A 17,067-nucleotide genomic window follows, 5' to 3' on the forward strand; every position below is an offset into this window, starting at 1 on the left:
TAAAAATTCTTTGAAACCTTTAAGTGTATTTAAAATTTGAAAAAAAACCTTTAAAGTGTTTTAAGATTAGCATCATTATTATATTAAATCAGTGCCACTTAAATCCTTCAGTGGCTTTCCACTAGTCCCAGGAGAATACTCAATTTTTTTTACAGTAGCTGAAAGGATCCTATGTGAGCATACCTGTACCTACATTACCGGCCTCATCTTGAACAGTTCAAGACTATGAGGAAATGTGGCATTCATGCACAGAACTGTTGTTATATTAGAAAGGGAAGCATTGTTTTTGGTGCAGAGATCTTCTGGTATCCCAGAAACTAGGGCTTTGGGATAAAACTTGAGTAGTATTTTGACAGCTAAGATGAAGTGGGGCAGCGGACTTGGCCCAGTGGTTAGGGTGTCCGTCTACCACATGAGAGGTCCACGGTTCAAACTCTGGGCCTCCTTGACAGGTGTGGAGCTGGCCCATGCACAGTGCTGATGCACACAAGGAGTGCCCTGCCACGCATGGGTGTCCCCCGTGTAGGTGAGCCCCACGCGCAAGGAGTGCATCCCATAAGGAGAGCCGCCCAGCGCGAAAGAAAGTGTAGCCGCCCAGGAATGGTGCCACACACATGGGGAACTGACACAACAAGATGACGCAACAAAAAGAAACACAGATTCCCATGCAGCTGACAGCAACAGAAGCAGACAAAGAAGACAATGCAGCAAATAGACACAGATAACAGACAACTGGGGTGGGGGAGTGAGGAGAGAGAAATAAATAAATCAATAAATCTTTAAAAAAAAAAAAGATGAAGTAATGCCAGGTGAGTTTTATTATGATTGCTTTGCTTTTATTATGGAAAAAAAATGTAAATTGCTTTTGGTTTCATTTATACCTATAATTGATTAAGTAATGAATAATTAAAATATAAGTCAGAATGTATAGGGTGTTTAATTAATAGCAGTAAATATAGTATATATAACTTCCAATTGCATTGCCTATCAGAATCTTTCAAAACATAAGCGTCAGATTTTCTAAATTGAACAATTAGAACAAATCCTATTTTAAAATATCCCTCCACCCATATTATAGGTTTTAAGAAATTATACTGAAACCACTACTTTTACTTTTATAAATTTACAAATTAATATTGCCTGTAACCTGGCATTCATAGTTCAACCTTAGCTTTGGTTGTATGTGGTTGTATGTGGCTACAACTCTAAGTAGAACATTTTATATTTCTGGCTAAAGTATGCTATCACAGTAAGTTTTTTGAAAAAAAAAAAGTTATTTTAGATCAAGGATGAACAACTTCAGGCATTTTAATTGTCATTTTTTTCTTTCATTTGTAGAAAAAGTCTGGGCAAAATTTAAACATATTTAGCACCTCTCACACCATACAGAATAGCCATTATTAAAAAACAAACAAAAAACACAGAAAACTACAAGTGCTGGAGAAGATGTGGAGAAATAATAACACTCCTACACTGTTGGTGGGAGTATAAAAGCATGCAACCTCTGTGGAAGGCGATTTGGCAGTTCCTCAAGAAACTATATATAAAATTGCCATATGATCCACCCCACTACTAGGAATATATTCAGTAGAACTGAAAGCAAGGATGCAAACAGACATTTGCACATCGATGTTCATGACCACATTATTCATAATTGCTAGAAGATGGAAACAAACTAAGTGTCTGTCAACCGATGAATGGGTAAACAAGATGTGGTTTATACATTTGATGGAATACTAGTCAGCTGTAAGAAGAAATCAGCTGGGGAAGCATATGACAACTTTGAGGACATTATGTCGAGTGAAGTAAGCCAGACACAAAAGGACAAATATTTTATGACCTCACTAATGTGAAGTAAATACAATGAGTAGACTTAGGGAGTTGGACTGTCAAGTACAGTTTGGTGGAAGATGGAATATGGGTTGAGCATGGGGAGATGATGCTGGATGTATGTAGAATGTTTAATAAGATAAATTGTAAATATGTGGTATTGGAGGGATTTAATGATAACACATTATTATGAGTATTACAAACACTTTTGACTTATAGATGTGATTGTGACTGAAACAAGAATTCTGGGGAAGTTATTGTTCGTTGGAGGACAGTCAGAGAATAATATAGGGAATGTATAACTGATTTTTGCAGTATATGCAGGAATGTGGTTAATAATATAAATATAGGAATTTTCTCTTACTACAAGGTTTTAAGAATGTGGTAATACTTGGGAAAATATATCTAATGTAATTCATAGACTTAGTTAGCAACAACATTTTAATGTTTTATAGCAAAAGCAAAGAAGGTACTATATTAATGCTAAAGGTAAAAAAAAGAATATGGGGTTTGAGTTTATAAGCTATGCATATGATTAAGCATCTTTATTCTCTTCATTTTTCTCATTAATAAGGAAATCTTGACTATGTCATTTAATCTCTGTTCTTGTGTGTATCTTTCTGAACATGGGAGGAACAATTGAGTTAGTTGTTGAAATTAGGCAAGATAAAAGTGCCTGGATAGAACTTTTTAGGAGCAATGCTTCCATAACTTGTTGAGCTGTGTTTTGTCTATTTTATTTTTTGAATTTGAAATAAAGTTTGAATAAAAAAATATATAGCACCAATACTTTGCTTTGATAGATTGAAGCTTCAAACAATTTAGTTATAAGTCGACTGCAAAAATAATACCTTTCTTTAAAGATAAACCTATATGGTTGAATATGTGTCTAAGAAATAAAATTTTTTCATACTTCTAATATTATCTCCTTAAGGATTTTCATGTTGTATTCTAATTTGTGTCCATTACCAGAGACAAATGTTATTTTTAAGTCTCATGATCAGGGGGGCTATAGTCATCATAGTTCTGTCAAAAGGAGAAACATAATAGTAATATTTTAGCTTTCCTTTTGCTTTCATGAAACCTACGAACACAAGCTGTCAGTGTCCAGGAGCTTTCTTCAAATGTCAAAATCAGTGTACTATGAAAAGTGATATAGGATTTCCTGCTGAGGTCACCCAGTGTGTCCATCTTAAGAAATGATTCTGAGTAGATTCTCATTTTCAATTAGTAGAGATTCTTCTTCTCTTTTTATATTTGATTGTGATAGTGATGAATATGACTGTAAAAAGAAATTATACCACATGAAGAGGGACATCACTTACGGAATTAGAAATTGGTCAGTACTCCTTTGCTAGTATTCCAGAATCATCTGACTAAATGGATACATTTTGGTTCTGTTTCATAAAGATAAAATGCAAAACGGAATGGAAGTGGAAAAAAAAATTTTAATGGAATTTTGAACTAGTCTGAGTCACCTATATGAAAAGCCATGGCTAAGATTGCCTAAGTAACTGGCACATAGTATGTCCTCAGTAAAGATTTGTTGAATGAATGAATAAATTGTCCAGCATGAATGTATGCTCTGTATTCATTTATCAGTGAAATGTCCCAAACAACTGCAAATATCTTACCATCTTATACTTTTCTCTTTTAAATATTTTTAAATTTAAAAGATAATGCATGCTCATTGAAGAAAAGTTGGAAATGTAAAAATTATAGAGACAAAGGAAAATATCATTTATAGTTTCAGGATCCAGAAGCAACTACTATTAATGATTGACATTTTTTTCCTCTATCTTGTATTTCTAGGCATATTTTACATTGTTCATATTATACTGTATCCACAGTTCTGTATCCTACTTCTTCACTTTGTAAGGATGTTCACATATTGACAAATCCCTTTATAAGTCTTTTTTAATGGTTACATATTATTACAGTGTACGGATGTATGAAAATTCACTCCATTGATTCCTGAAATTGGACGTTTAATTTGTGTCTGATATTTGCTACTGTAAATAATGATGTAGGGAACATTTTTCTAGAGCATATACTTATAAATCAGCACAACTCCACCCTAGAAGAGATTCAGAAAAGTAAATGAGGTGAAACGGGAATTCTTTACCACTTACCAGATGCAAAGCCTCATTTACCATGTCAAGTCAGAGCATAATATCTGTAATCTGTAGTTATACAAATATATATACAAATATACATTCTTTAAACAAATATTTTAATGTTTATTATAGTCAACCCTGAAGGTACAAAGATGGACTTTACTCCAAAGGAATTTACCATTTAGTGTGGGAAAAAGAGGCACATAAAATTAATCATTAGGTTGAGCCATATGAAATTCTCGAGTTTTGATCTACAAAAATAGCAATTTCAATATGGTTCGACCTAATATGTTGCAGTATGACAAGAGTTAATATTGAAGCAAGTGCATGATAGCATGCAACACAGATGCATAAGCAATTAATTCTTCTAAAGAGAGAGAATGCAGAAATGGCTGCATATTCAGCAAAAATAAATTTAAATGCCCCTTTGTGTCTGTGTGGGTGTGTGCTAGGAAGATGCTAGGTCAGACTCATGACTCAGATTTCTGTCATTCGGTAGCATTGCAGCACAGTAACACTTCACCTCTGAAATTCAGCTATTCCACAACAGTACCTTCTTGGAAATGCTATTTGTCTCCTTGAAATATAGCCATAAACCTGAAGTAAGCAAAAACAAAAAAGATCCCTGGATAGGCACAAGAAATGCAATCAAGTCCCTAAACAACAGAATGTAGACTTTCATCTGAAGAGAGCCTTCCAAGTGTCCCTCACTCAAAAGTTCTTTACTCTTCTGCTAGATACAGTTCTATCAAATTTGGTCTTCTGTTTTTTTTTTTTTTTCATCCTCCAGTAAAACGAAAAAAGCATACTAGTATGGAGGAGCAGAAAGGAGTTAAAATCCCCTGGCAGCATTAAGTGATAGTGGATCTCCTGACTACAAAGAAGGAAATGAACTAAATATCAAAGCAGATAACATCTTTAAAAAGCAAAAGCATAAGGATAAAAAATGGTATATGATTCATCACTCAACTATGTAAAATATACATTTGCTTATTGGAAAACTGGGGTTAAATGTACCAAAACTTTAACAGTTGTAGCTATACACAATGTTATTATGGATGATTTTTATTTTCTTGATACTTTCAGAATATTCTGCAGTGAGTCACCATGTGCTGGTTATATCACTAGAAAAAGTAAAATAATTTCAAAACAAATTTTAAAAATTAAAAAGAACTTCAAAAGAAGAGCAGTTTTAGTCTATTTAGATGAGAAACAAAGAGGCACACTTCAAGTACACCCTAAAGACCTGGTTGGATTTAGAGCACAGCACGGTTTTTGATGTTCATGATCATTACATGAGTCAGCAAAGTGTATGTCCAATAGATTCTCTTTATGAAGGCAGCAAAGTGTGTAATATATATCTGAAACATTTCTATCCAAAATGACTAAGATAAAAAAAAGTGATGCTGCTTAAAATTTATAAACCCTCCTCTATCCAGATCAACTCATTCTCTGAGGTTTCTGGATAGGTGATATGTTAGGTTTTCTATTTAAAAATAAAATTACCATACACCTATTTGTCCTATTAAATTATGCAATATTATTATATCTAAATTTACTTTCTTAAGTGTATATAGCTATTTATTGAGACATTATTCTCAGTTGAATAATAGAAACAAATGTTTACATGATTGTCTTTATTCTTTTGTAAAAGACCCACTTATTTGCTAAAACATATCTTCTTCAGTGTGAGGCTTGTACTGTTTGATATTACATTGATTGACTCTTACTTTTTTCAGACTTTCACAAAGTAAGAGAAGAAATATTTACATTTTCCAAACTATTAAAAACAAATCATAAATTATTCAAGGTATTTGAAAACTTTCCTTAGAAAATTTATACAACATAAGAATATAGTATCAAGCATCATATCTCTGGTGGTGTTGGTAGCATAATATTGTGAATGTAATTAACAGCTCTGAATTATATATTTGAAAGTGGTTAAAAGAGAAAATTTTAGTTCGTATATATGTTACTAGAATAAAAATTTTAAAAACCAAAGGACTATACAACACAGTGAACCCTGTTGTAAATGTTGGACTATAGTTCATAATACAATTTTTAAAATGTTTTTTCATTAATTTTAACAAATGTATCACACTAATTCAAGGTATTAGTAATAGGGTGGTATGTAGGAACTCTGTTTTATGCGTGATTGTTCTGTAAACCTACAGCTGCTATAATAAAAAATAAATCATATCTCCCTGCTAGTAGTGTTACATCTCAAGCACAGTTGCACTACTCAATATTCTCCTAAACAAAACAAACAGAGCAAAATGAAATAAATACAAAATAGAGATCCATTTCCCTTGTGGAAAAATCTCACATTTCATCTTCATCTTTTATGTATGAAGTATGTTTGTAGCATTAGATGGGCCTCAATTACTGCTTAGCCATCTCCTTATTTAGTGTTCATTGAACCACACACCTTGGTGGTTGTTTCAGATTTTCTCTACCCTCCTCAAGGCCTCAAACTCAAACTCATACCTGCCAATCTCAGGAAATTGCCTTATCTTCCAAGTTCCCTTAGTTTTCCTCAGTTTCTCTTCCTGAGGCAAACTAACCTCACCCTTCCTACCTCCTCCAGGATCATGCTTTATAAGTTAGTCCCTGATTTGTTTTTCTTCTTGATATCTTGCTTTAAACTGGCTTCTTTTTTCTACAAAAATGATCTGTTCCTCTTTGTTCTTTAAAGAAGAAAAGAAAGAATGAGAAAGAAGGAAGGGAGAGAGGAAGGGAGGGAGGGAAGGAGGTAGAAAGGAATTTCAATGATAAATTAACCAAAAAATAAATAAACAATCTGTCTAGCTGGGGAGAAAAGGCATGGACATTCTAAAAAAGTAAAAGGCAAGATATGTCTATCTCTATATGAATGGGCCGTGTATAAATGTGCATGCACTGGCACCCATAGATTAACCTTTTATGCAGATTGGGAACTTGACTCTCCTAATTGGATGGGTTATTTGGAATTGTTCCATCAGAAATGGGGCTCTTATGCAAGTCAGTGCTTTTTTTCCTCATTTTTCATTTTGAAATTTTCAAGAATATGCAAAATGGCATAATATAATATAACCAACCTACATGAACCTATCACCCAGCTTCAGCAATTACCATTTCATGATTAATATCATTTAACTTATACTGCCAATCTTGGTTATTTTGAAGCAAATCCCATACATTATCTTATCTGTTAAAATTTCAGTATGTATCTACAGAAAGATTGGGATTATTTTAAACATAACCAAATACTATAATCATATCTTATGAAACAATAGAGGAACCTTAATGACAAATGTCCATTTTGTATTAACATTTCCCCAATTGTCTGTGACTTCTTTTTCCTAGTTCGTGTTTGGTACTATATAAGGCCCATTCATTATTACTGGTTAATATGTCTCTTAAATGTCTTTTAATCTATGGGATCCCCCTTGTATTAGCTATCTATTGTAGCCTAACAAATTGCCCCAAAACTTAGTGGCTTAAAACTATAAATATTTATTATCTCACAGTTTTTATGGGTAGGAATTTGGGAGCAGCTTAACAGGAAGATTTTGTCTTAACATTTCTTATGAGGTTGCCATCAAGATATGGGCTAAGGCTACACTCATCTGTAGGTTTGCCTAATGCTAGAGGATCTGCATCCAAGCTACTTTGGTAGTTTTTGGCAGGAGATCTCAGTTCCTCTCTGGCTGTTGGCAGGAGGTCTCAGTTTTTCACCATGTGGACCCCTCCATAGGATTTCTTGAGTGTCCTGGTTTCAGGTTCTAGCTCTACCACTTCCTAGTTGTATCTCTTTGACAAGTTACATAGTTTCTCTGTGTGTCTATTTTCCTCACATGTAAAATGAAATTAATAATAATACCTTCCTCATAAGGATGTTATGAGGATTAGATGAAGTAATACTTATGAAGCACCTAAAAGGGTACCTGACATAATAAGCACTTCATATGCCCTGTCTAGTTGTTACTGCTATTATTAATTATTGTCAATTAGTTTTATTAGTCTGGGCTTAAAGAAAAGGCGACAGTGAGGAGGGAAATATTTAAGATACTAATGAAGAGGGGAATAAATGTAGGAACATTAACCTTCAGGAGGGGAGAAAAGGACAGCTGACTCTACCATAAAGATGAGTAGGTGACGGGCTGCTCGCTCCCTGAGGGGTCGGGGGTCAGCGGGGGTAGACGGAGGGGCTGGCACGGCCGACGATGATGCTCTAAGACCCAGGCGAGGAGTGGGCCAGAGCGGGGCTTCTAAGGCGTGGGAGGACGCGTGGTAAGGAGATACCACAGAGACAGTCTGGAGTGCAGAGCTAGTCTAATTTATTACGAAAGTGCAGAGGTTTATATAGAGAATGAGGGGGGCGGGGGTAGAGCAGGAGGAGTGATGGTTACGGGGCGGCTGGGGGTTGGCAGAGACTCGTGGGCGGACTTGTGGTCTTGTGTCGTTAGCTGTTACTAGGGAAGTGGGCAGATTTTAGGTTAGGATACAACATTTGCCCCTTTTTCTTTTTTGAGAAGGTGGGGGGGGGGTAAGTGGTAAGTGAGGGGTTTGCTGGAGTGTGTATTTATGGACGTGTGTAGGCTATATTGGCCGCTAACAGGGGGCGGGTGGCAGGTCCAAAGAGTGGCAGGCAAGCAGAACAGACCAGCTGTGCTACAAGTGAGTGGTGGGCTGCGCACTTCCCCCACTAGGTGCGGTTACGCTTGCCATTCAAACCTGGGCCTGCCCCGCCCCCTGCCCGGCCGGGGAGGGAGAGCGAGGTTGGTAGCTAAGATGGGGAACGCACGGACTGGGGGAGCAATGGAATGCGTTGCGGGGTTCTTGGTTGAGTAGTCCTTGATTTCTTCATGGGGCGGGCTAAACAGGGCTTGTTGGAGGGGCTGTCTTCAGTGGCGAGCTGATGGTACTGGATGCGCACGAAGGATGTGAGGATTGCGTTGGTTTGGTCCTTGGCGAGCTGGATGATTTTCTTGACAGCCCAGGGCCCTATGGTAAGAGCTAGGAAAATTATTATTAGCGGGCCTAGGAGAGGGAGGAGGTATGGGAGGAGGGTATGGAAGACTCCAGAAAAATAGTTAGCGGCTTCACGCTCTTTTTGGCGCCGCTCTAGTCCTTCTCGGACCTTTCTTAAGTTGTCCTTGGCAAGGCCAGTAGAATTGGCGTATATACAGCACTCTTCTCCAAGGGCAGCACAAAGGCCTCCCTCTTTGAAGAGGAGAAGGTCAAGGCCCCGGCGGTTTTGGAGAACTACTTCAGAAAGGGAATTGAGAGAGTTTTTAAGATGGGAGATAGCGACTTGGAGGTGGGAGATATCACTGTCGACAGCTTGCCTGAGGGAGGAAAGGGAAGAGGATTGTGTGGCAAGGGCGGCGATTCCTGTGCCTGCTCCGGCGAGACCTAGAAGGGTAGCAACTGTGAGGACGGTGATAGGTTCTCTTTTCTGGAGGTGAGCAGGGAGTTTTTGACTCTGAAGGGCGGAGAAGAACTCTTCGTCACTGTGAAAAAGGACTCGAGGGGCTAGGAGAATGAGTAGACAGGTTTCATTTGTGGCATTGAGGGTGGCGACGTTGAGGCAGGGGGTTAATCCCGTGGAGGTACAAAGCCATTGGGAGGTGTTATGAGGAATTAAGAATTTGGCGGAAGCGTTGGGAGAGGAGTAATTGGAGCAGACATCTAGGAGGGGATGGGAACCTTGGCGAGAATGAACACAGCGCCCTGTGGAGGAAACAGATTGGAAGGTTAAGGGGACAAAGGAGGTGTTCCAGTTGCATCCGGTGGGGGAATTTTCAGAGGATTCGCTGAAGGTGAAGTTTGTGGCGACGGGCTCATATAGAGGAAGGGAGGGGGAGAGACAAAGCCAGCAGCTTGCAGTGAGGTTGGGGTGGGAGGAGTTTAGAGAGGTGTATGCGGCTCTGATTAGGTTAATGAGGGGGCTGGAGTACTGAGTGGGGGGTAAGCGAGGCTTGGGGTAGTGGGAGCTAAGGGGGGCAGTTGTGAGAGAGGTGCCGGGCGAAGGAGAGGGCGAGGCAGAGCGGGGCGGAGAGGGAGGCTGAGCCTGTGGAGGATTGAGAACTTGATTTGGGCCTACTGGGGTGGAATGAGCGGGAATTGGCTTCTTTTTTATAATGATAAAGGCGCCATAGTCGTATCCGGTGGCAAATAAGCGGACTCCCCACGTGCGGCCAGACAGCCAGACATCGTTTGAGGGATTTTTGACCGTGAGGGTTATGCTGTTCCAGCCCTTAGTCTCAGTCAAGATGAGGTATGGGTCTTTGTTGGGGGCGCCAGACCACCCATAGGCTATGGTTTCGCATCCCCAGGAGGGGCAGTAATAGTCTGTAGGGTTATGGCATCCTCTGGCGGAGGATGGGCAGATGTAGAAGCCTGAGACAGAGGGGCTGCGCCCTCCCCACTCGCTAGCGGCGGGTGAGCCCATACATGGTTTATAGGAAGGGCTAGAGGACGGGCTCTTAATGAGTCCAGTGAGGTTACAGAGATTTGTTGTAAAGGAAGGGGCGGAGGCAGTTACGTTCGCGAGGAGAAGCTTTTCCTGCTGCCAAAGGGAGAGAGTCCAATTAAAAGGCTGATGGAGTGGGTTGGAGAAGGCAGGCTGGAGAAGAGGAATGAGAAGGAGAAGGACTGGATATAGACGAGCTTCAGTCTTCTGCTCTATCGGTGCTGTCATCTCGGGGGGCAGACGAAGGAGGGGTGCTCGGTGGTGGACTGTTGCTTGATAGCGCGGGCGCAGCGTTCTCTGGCTGTGACGATGAGGGCTGGAACTTGATCACTGCAAAAGGTGCGACGTTGTCCAGCGCGGGCGGCGTAGGGTGTTTGTCAGATGGCGGCACGAGGGGGTCAGTGGCAGGTCGGATGCAACGCGCAGGAATCCACAATGGTTGAGGCTCAGAATCTGGAAAGACACAAGCAAATCCTCGCCCTTGGGCAAGGAGGGGGGCTGGCTCTTGCCAGCGGCTAGTGAGGGGGTCCTTCCAGTGCACGAGGGGAACTTGGGAGGGCTGCCACATGGGACCCCAGTGCTTATGAGTGGGGGAAAGGCCTTCTTTGTCAAAGGAGAGGAGATTATGGTGTATAAGGCAGGCAGTGATGATGTCAGCTGGTGACTTGTGAGGAGAGGTGGCTTGCTCTTTTTGGATGAGCAGCTTGAGGTCCTGGTTGGTTCTTTCTACAACACCCTGTCCTTGGGGGTTGTAAGGGAGGCCAAAATGGTGTTTGATATTATAGAGTTGCAAAAAGGCGGCAAAGGCGGAGCTATGCCTTTTTGCTATGCTGGTCCATTGTCTGTTTTTAGGTCCCAGGGGACTCCCATGAAGAGGATGGCCTGTCGAAGGGCTTTGATGGCGTGTTTGGCGGTTTCTCCAGTTTGCGGTATGGCAAAGCACATGTGTGAGAAGGTGTCCACTGCTACATGCAAGAATTTTAGGCGCCCGAAAGAATTAACATGGGTGACATCTAGTTGCCATCTGGAGTTTGGGCAAAGGCCTCGAGGGTTAGCTCCTTGGGGTTGAAGTGGTCCAAGAGGGAGCAGAGGCGCGCATGTACAGCAGGAACACACCAAGTGTTTGCAGGTTTCTATAGGTAAGTCTGGGAAAAGTTTGCGAATGGAACGGGCGGAGAAATGGAACTGTGAATGAAGTAATTTTGCTTGGTTGATGAGGTTTCCGAGCCGTGATTCATTGACTAGTCCTTCGTGATAATTTACACGTGAGAGCACGGCGCAACATGCGGAGGAGACAGCTTGGTCTGCCATGTCATTACCATGGGCGAGAGGTCCAGGTAAGCTAGAGTGACTTCGAATGTGAGCGATGAACCAGGGCGACCGTCTGGACTCTAGTTGGCGCTGCAGAAATTGGAGCGCTCTGTCAATAGCGGTGTCTGTTGGAAAGAAGGTGGCCAACGGCAGAGCATGGCACACTTGCATAGTGTAGAGACTATCTGTGAATACGTTGAGCGGTTGGTTAGGGTAGGTGTGCAAAGCAGTGGCGACTGCGAGGAGCTCTCCTACCTGAACAGAGAATGCGTTTGCGAACACAAGAGTTCGCGGCTCAGGTGATCCTGAGATGTAAATGACAGCTGCGTATGAGGTCTTGGAAGCATCGGTGAAAGCCGTCGCGGCAGACGGAATGGGCTTGCGGGCTGGCAGCGGATGGAACGGGGAGGAGAGTGTGAGCCGTGAAAGGCCTTGAAGTAGTCGATGGTGAGGATAATGATTGTCAAAGGAGCCTTGGAATGTTTCTACAAGTATTTGCATATCTTCATTGTACATGAGTAAGTTGGTGGTGGCCTTGGCATCAAAAGGCCAGATAATTGTAGAAGGAGGAACTCCATAGGTATGCACCCAAAGTCCCACAAGATCGGAAGCGAGGGTGATCCATGCCCTCGTGAAAGGGCAAATTTTTGGAAGCTTGCTTTTGGAGGTATGTAGGTAAAGCAACGGCCCATCTTGCCAAAGAAGTCCGGTAGGCGTGACTGGGGTGGGAAGAACTAACGCAAGGATTGGCTGTCCTGGAGCGTAGCGCTCGAAGCGACAGGCTTGAAGAGCCTCATTGACGTCTTGTACGGCTGCTCGCGCAGCAGGGGTAATGGTGATGGAGCGGGTGACCGCATTGGCAGGAAAATTTTTTGTTTGAAGAAGCTCGAAAAGAGGTTGCATTTGGGCCGTTGTGATTGGGAGAGCTGAGCGCAGCCAATTAATTTGGCCGCAGAGCTGTTGCAGTTCTGTAAGCGACATTTTTGGCGCAACTCGAAGCTTTGGTGCCACTGGCTTGACATAATGATGGAAGTGGAACCCCAAAAACTGAAAGGGGATTTGAAGGCGAATTTTGTCTGACTGAACAGTAAGACCAATTTGAGCAAGGTTATGTAAGAGCGTGCTGACGAGAGCCTCGAGCTTGCGCGGGTCGTTGGCAGCGAGAAGAAGGTCATCCATGTAATGAATAATGTAGGTTTGTCCATTTGTTTCTTCACGAAGTGGATTAACGGCTTGGTTTACATAAAGCTGACAAATAGCTGGGCTGTTGCGCATCCCTTGAGGGAGGACTCTCCACTTGAAACGTTGTGCTGCGCCCTGGTGGTTTGTGCGTGGCACAGTGAAGGCGAACCGCGGGCAGTCTCGTGGATGGAGAGGGATGGAGAAAAAGCAGTCCTTGATGTCGATGATTGCCGCATGCATATGCTGCGGGACTGCAGTGGGGTGCGGGCATCCTGGTTGAGGTGACCCCATTGGCTTGATGTGCTTGTTGATCTCACGCAGGTCGTGGAGAAGGCGGTATTTACCAGTGCCTTTCTTGCTGATTACAAAGATAGGCGAATTATAGGGACTGGTGGATGGCTCAATGTGCCCTGCCTGTAATTGCTCCTCGACGAGAGCAGAGAGGGCTTGCAGTTTGTAGGCTGGCAAGGGCCACTGCTCGACCCAGATGGGCTCCTCTGTGTCCCAATCCAGAGGGATAGGGTCAGGCGTTGTGATGGGAGCAGTGGCCCCTATAAGGGGGGGGGGGGGCAGATTGAGCGAAAGGGCTTCGGTAGTTAGGATGGCTCCCGTTTGGCTGAGGATGTCTATGCCCCAGAGGATGCCGCCAACGGTGGAGAGGATGAGGGGGCGGAAGCGACCGTGTCGGCCCTCTCGGTCCTCCCATTTGATAGGAGTGGCGCATCTCCAGGACTCGGCGGAGCCTGTGGCCCCAATTACTTGAGGCCCCTGCTCAAGAGCCCAGTGATTGAAGGCAGCAATTTCAAAGGGAATGCAGGAGACTTCAGCACCGGAGTCGAGGAGTCCCTCTAACCATTGCCCTTCGATTTTGAGCTCCATGACGGGCTTGGAGGCGCTTTTGATGGGAACTGTCCACATCAAGGCTTGGGGTTTCTCTGATGGGTGGCCTCTTGGGGGCGGGGCTGAGGCTTGCCCCGCTGGGAGTTTAAAGGTTGCCGAGGGTTTGCTGAGCGGCAGTCACGGGCCCAGTGAAATCCTTTTCCGCATCGCGGGCACGGGGTAGAAGGTCCTCTTGCGCGGCCTTGAGGACGAGATACAGGCGGCAGACGAGGCGCTTGGTTTGTTGGTGGTTGAGGACAGTCGCGGGCGAAGTGACCTGTCTCTCCACATCGGAAGCATCCGGACGAGACTGCCATAGCTGATGCAAAGGCATTGGCTAATGTTTTGGCCTGTGGGTCTATTTCGCGGCATGCAAGAACCCAGTCATGGATGGCTTTGTCTCGCATAGTTGAGATGATTTGGCGGCAGGCTTCAAGGCTGCCCTCTATGATGAGGTCTTTTGCAAGGGCAAGTTGGGCTTCTTCCCCGCGAACTTTACGTTGACAGGCTTCAAGAACGCGGGCCACAAAGGTGGCAAAGTCCTCATCTTTGCCCTGAGTGAGTTGGGTGATTTTAGTAGGACGCGTAGTGGAAACATTTTGGTAAGCTTGCAAGGCGATAGTTTTCAGTCGTTGCCAGAATCCTGGGTCGACATTGCGGTACAGCGCTGGATCGACAAAGGTGCTGGTACCGGTGTAGGCATCCGGATGGTCATTAACGCCTGTGCGAGTGTTGTTGGCCATTTGCCTTTCTGCTTCGGCTTGGAAGTGTGCTCTCCATTCAATGAATTGGCCTGGTGTAAGAATGGCTCGGGCTAAGGAGATCCAGTCATATGGGAGGACGAGTTGGGCTCCTAGTTCTTCTAACAGCTGTTGTGCATAAGGGCTGCCAACTCCATCTTCTTTAACGGCTTTTCGAAGCGTTTCCATTTCGTCGTTGGTAAATGGGAACCATTCTTGTGGGCGCGCTGCAGTGGGCACCGGATTTAAGGGAAAGAGGTGCGTAGTTGGCTGGACGAGAACACGAGGATGTTGGGGCGTCCAGGAATTCGTGGCCTGCCATGAAGTTGTATAAGATGGCGGTGGTTGGCAACATGGCGGCTTTCCTGTCGGCGTGTGCTGAGATGGTGGCGGTTGGTTTTCCCGTTTATAACAAGATGGCGGCGGCCCCTCTCCCGGTCTACACCAAGATGGCGGAGGCCTATCTTCCGGTCTACACCAAGATGGCGGCGGCCTCTCTTCCTGTCTATACCAAGATGGAGGCGGCCCCTCTTCCGGTCTACACCAAGATGGCGGCGGCCTCTCTTCCTGTCTATACCAAGATGGCGGCAGCCTCTCTTCCTGTCTATACCAAGATGGTGGCGGCCTCTCTTCCTGTCTATACCAAGATGGCGGCGGCTTCTCTTCCGGTCTACACCAGGATGGTGGCGTGGCAGGAAGAGGCGAGTAGAGAGAGGCCGACTCTTTACCGGAAGGCTCATGCTTCCCTTTTTCGGGCGAGGAAGAAGGCGGAAGTTCGCCATCTTGAGGATTTGTGGGTGGGGACTCCCCGCCTTCGGGTGGAGAAGAGGGGGGAAGTTCGCCATTTTGAGGCGGTGGAAGAGGGTGACGCTCAAGATCGGCATTGAGCTGCTCGGATAAGGACTCAGTATCTGAGTTGGGAGTGTTTTCGTCATCAGGGTCGCAGTCGAGCGGCCGCGCAGCAGTCCCGGCGGAAATTTGGTAAGCGTCCTTTGGGGCTGGCGCACCAAGGAGGCAGGCGCGGATGGCCACGAGGGTGGGCAGGAGGCCGGGGGGAAACGACTTGCCATCATGCTCCATAGAGGAGGTGACGCGATCAATGAGACGCGAGTAAGTGTCTGGGCTCCAAAGGTGGCAGGTGGCTAGCCACGGATTAAAGGGCAACAGAAGGTCCCAGTACTTTTGGAGCTGTCGCAAGGAGACTTTAACTTGGTTCGTATCAAGTAAGGCAGCTAGTGCCCTAACTTGGGGTGCCTGACAGGAGGATAGGCGCCCGCCCATGACCTTCGCCTGGGGCCGGTAACGAGGGGTCCTTACCTTAGAAGCGCGGCGACTGAAGAGACGAGGGGCAGCAACGGGTGGGAACCGGACACCGCGGGGGGTCCCTGTTCGGGCGCCAGATGACGGGCTGCTCGCTCCCTGAGGGGTTGGGGGTCAGCGGGGGTAGACGGAGGGGCTGGCACGGCCGACGATGATGCTCTAAGACCCAAGCGAGGAGTGGGCCAGAGCGGGGCTTCTAAGGCGTGGGAGGACGCGTGGTAAGGAGAGACCACGGAGACAGTCTGGAGTGCAGAGCAAGTCTAATTTATTACAGAAGTGCAGGGGTTTATATAGAGAATGAGGGGGGCGGGGGTAGAGCAGGAGGAGTGATGGTTACGGGGCGGCTGGGGGTTGGCAGAGACTCGTGGGCGGACTTGTGGTCTTGTGTCGTTAGCTGTTACTAGGGAAGTGGGCAGATTTTAGGTTAGGATACAACAAGTAGGATAGAAGATAATTGATGTCTAGGCAAATACAGATGGTAAAACTCTTGGGAGACAGTCTCAAGCATTACTTTTTTAAAAATCCTGTCCAGGCACATCTATCTTATTTAATTCTAAAAGCAAACTCATTTCCCCAGTCTTCCAAAAGATGAATAAATAAGCACAGATTGGTTAAATGGCATGACCAAAGCCTCCTTGTTAATTAATAAAATGAAAAAAAATGCTTGATCACATTCATATCTCATAAAACTATTAATAAATCCCATATTCTTTTTTTTACCTTTACCATTGATATAGTGCCTTCTTTGCCTTTGCTACAAAAATATTACATTATTACTGTTACCTGTCGTCTCTAAACTAAATAGTAGTTTAAACCAATAGAAATTTATTTCCACACAGTTCTGGAAACTAGAAGTCTGAAATCAAGGTATTGGCAGGGACATGCCCCACCAAAGGGATTAGGGAAGAATCCTTCCGTGCCTCTTCCTAGCTTCTGGTGGTCAACAATCCTTGGCATTCTTTGACTTGTAGCTGCAGCATTTCAATCTCTGCCTCCATCTTCACATAGCTTTCTTCCCTTTGTCCCTCCTCCATGTCTCAGTATCCAAATCTCATTCTCTTTATAAGGACACCAGTCATATTTAGAGCCCACCCTCCTCCAGTATGATGTCATCTTAACTTGATTACATCTGCAAAGACAATTCCCAAATAAGATTCACAGGTACCTAGTGTTAGGACTTTAGCATACCTTTTTGTGGGACACAGTTCAACCCGCAACAGGGAGCACACAA

General features: G+C 44.1%; 1 protein-coding gene across 5 annotated transcripts in view; it reads left to right on the plus strand.

Moving 5' to 3' along the window:
- The window catches only part of DIAPH2 (diaphanous related formin 2), a 1,008,307-nt gene that overhangs the window by 846,786 nt on the left and 144,454 nt on the right, over positions 1-17,067 (plus strand). Inside the window, exon 28 of one of the 5 annotated variants that reach the window (XM_071212995.1) lies at positions 1,339-7,441. The exons of the other annotated variants lie outside the window; for them this stretch is intronic. Coding sequence (XP_071069096.1) covers positions 1,339-1,370 — 32 coding nt within the window. The 3' untranslated portion in view covers positions 1,371-7,441. Of the gene's footprint in view, positions 1-1,338; positions 7,442-17,067 lie in introns of those variants that run through there. 5 annotated transcript variants of the gene reach the window in all.

The sequence above is a fragment of the Dasypus novemcinctus genome, chromosome X (genome assembly GCF_030445035.2).
Source record: "Dasypus novemcinctus isolate mDasNov1 chromosome X, mDasNov1.1.hap2, whole genome shotgun sequence".
Classification (NCBI taxonomy): domain Eukaryota; kingdom Metazoa; phylum Chordata; class Mammalia; order Cingulata; family Dasypodidae; genus Dasypus; species Dasypus novemcinctus.